We start from the raw sequence: 9,899 nt of genomic DNA, 5'->3' as shown, positions 1-9,899 counted from the left end.
CTAATCGGATGTTTGTTTTGTATTTTGGAGTTCCCACTTAAAAAACCTTAAAAAAAAAATTAATTTTTTTCAAAAACCTTATTGATTTTAAAAGAAATGGGCCAATTTATAATTTTGAATCAAATTCATTAATTTCCAAAACATTTTCAAAATTGGTGGTACAATTTGACACCTCCTCACATTCTCTCCTCAAATATCAATAATACAACTCGATACCTCTTTCAAAGCCTATTTTTAAATTGGTAACATACATCGATATTTTAAAAAAGCTTCATTTCACCATCATCATGTTTTTTTTTTTTTTTAACAATTAGAGTTTTGAGGTAAAATCCCTTTTAAAGCCATAGTACTTTGAGCTTGTCTTGACACATTAGACATAATCTGATATCAACCATAATCAAGATGAATAACTTGAAAGAAAAAGCCATCTTGGGTGTGCAAGCAATGGAAGCCTTACAAGGTAAGTTGCTTGGCTTAACACCCCAAAATAAAAATAAAACAAAGGTGAGAAACTACTATTTTGTAGAATATATATATATATATATATATAGAGGTAAAGAGCTTGGCATGAGCACCAATAGCCTGAGGAAAATATTAAAATATTCATAAACCTTGAAGCTACTCTTCTTTGATTAGGAGCGGGCAAAATTTGTCTTATATTTTTTAAGGACTTAATTGCCTACTAAACAAGGGAAGTAAAATAAATGAAGGGCACAACCCGGGAATTAAGGTAAGGCAACCCTTTATTCAAGGTGAACACATTCTCTTGAATTATAATTTATTGTCTTTCATTTTTAATTGCATTTTTGTACATGCTCAAATTTACTAATTTACATTTTTTAATTTCGTTTCATTTTTTTCATTTACTCATGATCATATTTAGCATTTAGATATTTTTAAATCATTATTAATGAAATTTTATTTGACTCGGTATGAAATTATATGATTGGATTATAAGGACAAAAATAACTATTTTTCTCTAAAAGTTATTGCCATGGACCAAAGTGGCAGAGTTTTGACATGACTCATGCCTATAACTAGAATAAAATGAAATAAAAAATTTATTGAGTCGTCAATCTTAGTTCATATAAATTTAAATTAAGACTTAAAAGTTTAAACATAAACATGGAATTTTTTTTCTCTAACTTTTCTAATTATTTATCCATATTTAAAGGTATAAATTCGGATATTATGTTTTTAAATTGTTTAAATTTTATCTAAACCCATAACTTTAATCTCAAGAACATCACAAAACATAAAAGTCGAAAATTCTCTCATTGCACATTTGCACTACATTACATTACAATATTCCATTCGCAAGGGAACGTGCGAGCAATCCTCCGCCAAAACCCTACGCCCCAACAATAGCCCAAGACATGGAGAAGGAGGCGGCCGCCGCTGCCCAAAGCGCACCCGGAGCGATGCAGTCCTTGTCCATTGCCGGGGACTCTCAGGCTGAAGCCAGTTCAATCACTTCCAATCCGATCAACGAGTACGCGTCTCGAATTGCTCAGATCTCCTGTTTATTGGACATCAATCGATTTTGTGCCCGATTCTGATGACTCCGTTGTGTGTGTTTTGTGGGTTTAGGATAAGCTTGGAAGAGAAGTTCGACATCGTGAGAAGCGTTGGGGAGGAGTGTATCCAGGAGGAAGAGTTGAGGAACCTGCTCGCCAAAAAGCCCGGAGCGATCTGTTATGATGGCTTCGAACCCTCTGGGAGAATGCACATTGCCCAGGTACTGTTTTTTGAAAATTTGTAATTATGATCCTCGCATACATTTATTCATTCGTTGCAATCCATTGTTTCTTCGGGTAAGTAAACTCCGCGGTCTCTTTAATTAGCTCACTGCAAAGTTGATGTGAAAATCAATTATAGAAATTATAGTAAATTTTGTATGCCATTTTGCAGTTTCTGATGTGCGAAGATTGAAAAGCTTGCAGTAACTAAATTCAAAAAATTTAGTTGTAATAAATGTTTTTCGTTTTCATTTCCGTTTTTCAAAGAAGTACAAAGATGTAACATTGTTTTCCAGTTTTCCAACATTTATATGGAAAACCTAAAAATTATAAAAATATGATCTCTAAATTTTATATATTAATGTTGGAAAATAGGACAACATGGGGGAATTTTTTGTAATTATTTGGGAAAAAATAGAAATGTAGAAAAAAAATCTGTTTTCCACGATTGAACATGCCTTAATATGTTTTTTTAAAAAAAATAAATTTCTAAAGGTCCGGGATTTAATTCCTTTTTTATTGGGTTTCTATATTTCACATGAGCCAACTAGAGTGAAGTTCTCAAGAAAACTAATGTGAAATGAACTTGTTTTCTATAGTCGTCATATTTTCATTTTATTTTGTGATAATCAAGTTGATCATTTTGCAATTTTACTTGGCTCATGCTATGCATTTTGTTCCTTGAAATATATGTTTGTTTCTTAGAAGGAAAGAAGGGCAAGGGAAAAAAATATTCAACTGTGGGTTCATTATTTTTAACGCATATTTTGTTCATATGACCTAATTCTTTATGAGAAAGAAGCATATGGAGGAGTGAGAGGAAATTTGTAGAAAATTGCATATTCTCTAAACTTAAATTCCCCTTTATTTTTCCTCTACCTGGGTACCAGTAGTATTAATGTTACTACATTAGTTATCTTCAGAACAAAGAAGCAGCTGCTCAGGGTTAAAATATTTGTTTTTTGAGGGGTTTATTTGTGTCTCAATTCCATGCTTAACACATGGAAAGCTGAATCTAGGTGAAATGAATATTTTTCCAGTCATGGAGCTTTAGGAGATGAATCCTATACTTGGTACTGGAGTTTACTACTGTGTGCAGTGGCCTTATGGGTTGTTCATGGAGTAGGATTGAGAGCAATGCTAGAACCATGAGTTTAACCGCCAACAAAAGCAGGTCCATTAAGGTGCGCTTCAGCTGTCTCCTTGACCACTGTATGGAGATGCGGTAGCAGCACTATGATAATCATTTCCTGCATATCTAAACTCATTCCCCCCCCCCCCCCTCTTGAATGAACAAAGAATTGTATTTAAGGAAGGAGTACAAGAAAGAAAAAGAAAAAGAGAAAAAAACAAGAGAGAACAAGATATCCTCCAATTACAAAAGGAAAGCAGTTAAACTAAAAGAAATAAATAGAAGACAAATCTCATGAAGTAACACCAGCCAATTCCACTGCAAGTCTTCTGAAATCCATGATGAAAGAACCCATTTACCAAGCACCGAAGGGATGCAAGGAAGATTGCTCTCTCCTAAGCATACTACTGGAAGTGGCAACACCTTTAAAGATTCTGGTATTTCTTTCCAACCAAATGCATCAAATAATATTCAAAACAGTTCATTGCCCATAAACTTTTTTCTGGTTCCTCTTACCAAAACCTTCAAAAATAAATGATGCAGAAACACTCCAAAGAAAGCAAGGCATGACCAATTTTCACCATATATCACTTGCAAATTATTTGAAAGGCCCCAAGAGAAGGGACAATGTAAAAACAAGTGAGAGCAATTTTCTCATCGTAAAACACACGGACACGAGAAGATAGGATTTTGTTGGGTCTTTGCAAGTAAATCATTAGTATTGATTTCTCAAGGTTCACAGTCCAAGAGAAGGCCTTGATCTTTGAAGGAATTTTAGGGTTGTTTGTGATCTTTTACATTTTTTTCCCCCCCTTTCTGTTTGTTTTGTTTTTGTACTGAGAAAAAGCATGTCATGAAAATGTGTTTATTTATGTTACTTGTTTTTGTTTTTGTTGATGCAAAAATTGATTAAATCATTTATTCTAAATAATATTTTAAATTAAAATTAAATGACCACATGAATTTAAAGTATAATTAAAATGAAATCTCCATAAAATTTATTAATAATTAAGAAACAATAAGTCATTTAAAAAATCATTTTTACCAATGTTCAAATCTCATGTTCAATAGGATTGTTCTTGGAGCATTGAAAAATGAATTTAAATATATAATAATAAAATGATATAATTATAATATTTCTATTTTTCTATTATAATATTTTTTTTTTAATTTATATTCTGCCACATTGTTTTAATCATATTTTTTAATTTTTATTTGATTGAAGGACAAAAATGAACATGAGTTCAATTAGGTTTTAATTTGTTATATATTGAAAAATTTAGCCAAAACAGTTAGCTAGTTTTTTTAGTTTCTGTTTCTTGTTTTCAGCTAGTTTTTTAGTTTCTGTTTCTTGTTTTCAGTTTTCCTTTCTGGTTTTCATTTCCATAATTTTTCACAGTGATACCAAATGATTGCTTGGCTTTCCAAATTAGAGAATAAAGGGCAAAGGGGCTAATATTTGGGTCATGTATCAAATGAGAAGAAAGATTTGATGAGACCTAGACTACGAACATGCTTATCACTTCCCAACTGGACATGAAAAGAATCAAGCATGATAGTCAAAGAAGCAAGCTTATTTGTTTTCTCTTTCATTGAGATTCCTCCCAAAATGAAATCCCGAGAATGACCACTTGAAAAATGAGGAAGGCAGCAATATGAGACTCATGAGGAGTAGATACACTTTATATCGAACATTGGGAAGGAAAGAACAATAGATTCGATACACAAATTTCCAAGGACTTCAGTATTATTAACTCTTGCATTTGCATTCCACCCATTTTGTAGAGACCAAATCTATCACGAATTACATTGTGCCAAAGAGAGTAGGTTCTAAAGGAAAACACCCATAACCACTTCCCCACTAAGGAAATGTTTTTAGGCACCAAAATTACCTAGTCCCAGAGCCCTCCCCCTCTCCCTCCCCAAGAACTACTCACAATGTTTCACCCTAGAATCGATACCTTTCTTTCTTATATTACCTTGCATTATTGATGCTTTTTTAGAATCTCAGTGAGAGTCGGACAGAGAGCTGAATGTCAACAAAATTGGCAGAATCAATTTTGTATCAAAATTTTATATTTATATATACGTCTCTAACAGAACTGATTGACAAAATCACAATGCGAAAGAGACTGGCCTGTTTTGAAAATGATGTGATTAGTAGTCTCAGATTTTTGTGCATGTGCTGTGAGTTGTGAAGTTAACATTTAAGTTGTGATAGTGACAGAGCTTTCACAACCTTTTTATTTGTTGGATTTTCTTAGTGTTTTTTCCTACCTCTATTTTTAGTGATCCTGGCTATTATAATTTTAAGGAGAACTTGAAGTCTGGGGCATGCTGGGCTGGGAGGACCTAGAATTTTATGGTTTGATTTCCTAGTGTGATGTTTCCCATTTTCTGTGCAGGGAGTTATGAAGACAATAAATGTTAACAAATTAACCTCAGCCGGTTTGAGAGTGAAAATATGGATTGCAGATTGGTTTGCACAACTAAACAATAAAATGGGTGGTGATCTGAAGAAAATCGAGACAGTTGGGCGTTATTTTATTGAAATTTGGAAGGCTGTTGGGATGGATATTGAGGGAGGTAAAATTGAATTTCTGTGGTCGTCGCGTGAAATTAATGCTCATGCACACGAATATTGGCCACTGGTAATTGACATAGCCCGGAGAAACAATCTCTCAAGGATTAAGAGGTATATGAATGTTTGGTACATTTACTGCTTATAATGTTTGCCAAAATTAAACATATAGCATATCTTTGTTATTTTCAATTTTTAGGTGCGTTCAAATAATGGGTAGAAATGAGGAGGACGAGTTGACAGCAGCACAGATTCTCTATCCATGCATGCAGTGTGCTGACATATTTTTCCTAAAGGTGCTTTTAAATTCATTTTTTAGATTATTAGCATATTTTTAGCTACTAGGGTTCAACGTATGAGGAATTTTTTTTTTTTTTTTTTTTGGGAAAGTTAAACTTAATGGAGAGGTTATATTATGACTGTTCTATTTTCTTGAGCTTCCATCCTGCAATAATCTAGGAAGCATATACAAAATCCACTTAATTATCATGCCCGTCAATGATATACTATGCTAAAAATCCCCTGGTGATTAATCACATTTAAAGGAATGGTGGTATGGGAAACCAATGGGTGGTTAACTGCACACATGTAATTATTGTTATTGTGTCTAAGTCAGACATTACTGGTTTGGTTTCATGCTGTTTGTATTTGGGGGAATCCGTCTTAGATACTGACTGTTCAGATATTGGGAGGGAAGAAAGTGCTAATGCATACAATTCTAAAGTGAAAACAAAAAGAGAAATACTTAGAAGGAATGATTCCTCCATGTAGGATTTGGAACATGCCATGTTAGCACTTGGACCCATACAAGAGAGAAGTATTGTTTCAATAATGTGGGTCCCACAGCATTGTAGGGAGGCCAAATATTAATATAACAATTTGTGATTGAGGAGAATCGAATAATTGTATAATGTTGGCACTCATCTACTATCAACATCGCAGAATACTGTTAAAACCCCTGGAATGTTGTTGTCTAAAACCAGCTGGAAAGGAATAGATGGAGAAATGACTGGAGAATAGATTTGTTTTGACCTCTAAGGGGAGGGTTTTAATGATATGGGAAATCAAATATATGATTCATTTGGCTGTAAAACTTCAGTCCCAGAATTCTATTCTGTTTTGATTTTTCCCTTCATGTTTCCTGCAATAGCAAATCTGAGAGTGTATTTTGAGTTGCCAAGCAAGCCAGGTTGGGATGCTTTCGAGTGGCTTCAATTACCAATATATCTACAACTTCTTGTTTCAATTTTGATTTAGTTATTCCATGATGACACTATTTAGAGAAGGACTACTCATCTACTCATCTATTATTTTCCTTTGTGTGCAAAACAAATGCATATTTGTGCTGATGAAGTGTTTGAGGTGCCTGTGCTGTTGGGGAAATTAGGCTTTATCTTCCTTGTTTGTTGGTGGGTGGTGGGTTCAGGTTACACTAATTGCTATTTTTGGCTTTTTACCAGTCTGATGGCTTTTGTTTTGTGATTTTATACTTTTCTTTGTTTAATTCTTGTACATGATTTTGTTCCTAGTGTTTTGTAAAGGTGCTATGTGTTTTTTTTTTGGCTGTTGTGTGGGGGTGGGGTTTGGGTTTGTACTCAATATTTTTAGAGTTTGGAGTTGCTACTTGGGTTTGCTGTAGGGCTGCTGCGGGTCATCTAGCTCATTGCTTAATTTGGGCCAATAATGTGTGCGCGCTTGCATCAAAGGATGGGTACATTACATTTGATGCCTAGTTCATGTAAAGACCTAACTGAGAAACATGTGAATTGTTGCTTGTTTAAATAGGCCGACATATGTCAGCTCGGGATGGATCAAAGGAAAGTAAATGTACTTGCAAGAGAGTACTGCGATGACATCAAGAGGAAGAACAAGCCAATTATTTTGTCTCACCGTATCCTCACAATGTTGCTGATATAATGTTTGTGATTACCACTTATAATTTTGTGTTTTGAGTGATCCGATATGTTGTCCTTAACTATTGGTGAATTGCAGACATGCTGTGTGGTTTACAGCAAGGCCAAGAAAAGATGTCCAAAAGTGATCCATCATCCTCCATTTACATGGAGGATGAAGAGGTAGGGAGTTATGTGATGGGAATTTAGGTTTCTGATTTAAAGGATTTAGTTGATTTTTTCGCTTGTGAGTCAATTTGTAGTTAAATTTCCTATTTTTTTTTGGATATCTAATGTTTAATATACATTCTTTTGTCTTAAATGTCTCAGGCTGAAGTGAATCTGAAAATTAAGAAGGCATATTGCCCTCCAAAGATTGTGGAAGGAAATCCATGCCTGGAGTACATAAAATATATTATATTCCCATGGTTTAATGAGTTCAAAGTTGAACGTAGTGCTGCAAATGGTGGAGATAAGTGAGTTATGCAGTTATGTTGTGGTCTTCTTTTACAAAAGATTTGACCTTGAAAAAGAATTGAAGTTCCTATGAGTTTATTTAATTGGTCTTCTGCCCCAGGATCTTCAAAGACTTTGGTGAATTAATTGCTGAGTATGAAAGTGGAGAGCTACATCCAGGCGACCTGAAACCTTCTTTAGCAAAGGCTCTAAATAAGATACTACAGGCAAGATTCATCATTTTATTGCGTTCATCTCCCAGTTCAAAATTTCTTGACCATATTTGCAGATTTGTGATAGCAGTCTGCACCTGCTGCTCTCTCATTTTTAGTTTCTTACATTTTATGAACTGGATCTAGAAGCTTTTGCTAGCACAAATTATTTGGATGCAGGCATTTAGTTGTATTCTTTCAGTGCATCTTTTACGTATATGATAATGGACTTGTGAGAGCAATTACTATCTTTTAGCTATATATGTGATGGCCCAGCTAGATGTGATGGAATCAGTTGGATGTGATGGAATGACACTGATGATCTGTTTGTAAAGATCCACCGATCAGTAGCCTTGCATTGGAAGGCAGAAATGATACAACCTTTTTTTAGTCACCGTTTACTTAAATCTCAGTAGTTTAGAAGGTGTTTTTTTTTTTCAATTATTTTTAAAGTATAATGTGTTAAACAACCTAAATGGTGCATGTGCAGTTGTATCCCTTATTTAAATTCATCTTCCTCCTCCCTTTCAGTATGATTCAACAATATGAAAATATTCTTATTAGGTTTAAGCCAACTATGAAACTCCCCCCCGTGGTGCTTGCCTAATGCTTGGCTGCATCATGGTGCTAGTAGGGTGTTAACTTCATAAGATTACCTGCTGCTTAGCTACTTGGTCTAAACTTTCATTAACAAAGGGTTTGTACAAGTTTGTCAATCCAATTCCCTTTCAAGTTGTGGATACACGATTTACATTTTTCTCGTTACTTGGTGATCGTGGAATGGTTTCATTGTTCTGATTATAGTGTGAGACACACGTCTCGTTTTGTGGTGCCTTCAGTCCATGGGTTTTGGTCTTGCAGAAGCTAAATCTTCTCATCTTTGTGCCTGCAGCCTGTTCGTGATCACTTTGCTAAGGACAGCAATGCCAAAGAACTACTAAAAAGGGTCAAGGTATGGGCATTTTTGGCTCTATGTTACAGTTTACATTTTTTGTGGTAACATTTATATGACTCCATGTCATCCCCGATCCTACTTGGGAGCTATAAGCATACTCCTATTCAATGAAATATTTATTCATTTTTGTAGGCTTACAGAATCACCAGGTGAGATCAAAGAGCTTCATGCAGTAAACCATTTGCCACTTATTCTGATTGGTGGATGGTAGTGCGACCCTTTCGAACTAGTTTAAAATAATCATCATATGTATACAATCAGTTAAAAAAGCTACTGTATTTTTTAGTTACAATCCATGTTTTTAATATCTTTTAGTTTTTTCAGGTGTTCTTCATTATGTTATTTTGTTTTTGTTTTCTTGGTGGGAAGGTGGTTGTGATAGAATTGTAATGCAGATTTTCTGCTCATTTATTTTTGATATAAGAAGACTTTGATTTAATAGGTCTTCGTATGGTTTGGGTGGTAGGATCTCCAAGAATGTTTTTTGTTTTTTCCAACAGCAGGTGTGCAACCTATTCCATATGTACACAAGCGGACCATCTAGGTTCAGTGTGTCATGGTGGATGGAATACTGTCGTATTAGGGTTTATTTGAATAACCCTTGAAAGGCAAAGAAACAGAAGCAAAAATCCAAACCGGTCATCATAATTTCTATGATCACTAGAAAAGTACCCACCATTGGTTACAGTGTTGCAATGTTATTATAATGTTTGGAAGAGTATGAATGGAATCGATCTTAAAATGTGATTACAATGTTTGGATAGTCATGTAGAATGACAATTGGAACGGAATGAAGGTAAGCATTTTTCAGAAATGCTCTTTTAAAATTGAAGTTATGATTTTGATTTTATTCTTTGTTTTAAAATTTTCTTAATAGGAAAGTATTTACAAAACAAAATAGAAAAATTTTAGTGCCGGAGATTGCCCCTACA

At 34.4% G+C, this 9,899-nt stretch overlaps 1 protein-coding gene across 1 annotated transcript; it reads left to right on the top strand.

The window, feature by feature from the left end:
• The first annotated feature begins 1,136 nt into the window (after positions 1–1,136).
• LOC131164825 (tyrosine--tRNA ligase 1, cytoplasmic) lies at positions 1,137–9,406 on the top strand. The gene is made up of 10 exons (XM_058122317.1): positions 1,137–1,492; positions 1,591–1,738; positions 5,277–5,566; positions 5,652–5,748; positions 7,238–7,343; positions 7,445–7,527; positions 7,675–7,820; positions 7,922–8,027; positions 8,905–8,964; positions 9,100–9,406. The coding sequence occupies exons 1-10, from the start codon at positions 1,377–1,379 to the stop codon at positions 9,118–9,120; spliced, it is 1,173 nt and encodes a 390-aa protein (XP_057978300.1). The 5' UTR covers positions 1,137–1,376; the 3' UTR covers positions 9,121–9,406.
• The last annotated feature ends 493 nt before the right edge of the window (positions 9,407–9,899 follow it).

Source organism: Malania oleifera, chromosome 9 (genome assembly GCF_029873635.1).
Source record: "Malania oleifera isolate guangnan ecotype guangnan chromosome 9, ASM2987363v1, whole genome shotgun sequence".
NCBI lineage: Eukaryota > Viridiplantae > Streptophyta > Magnoliopsida > Santalales > Ximeniaceae > Malania > Malania oleifera.
This window is presented reverse-complemented; position numbering and strand designations above follow the sequence as displayed.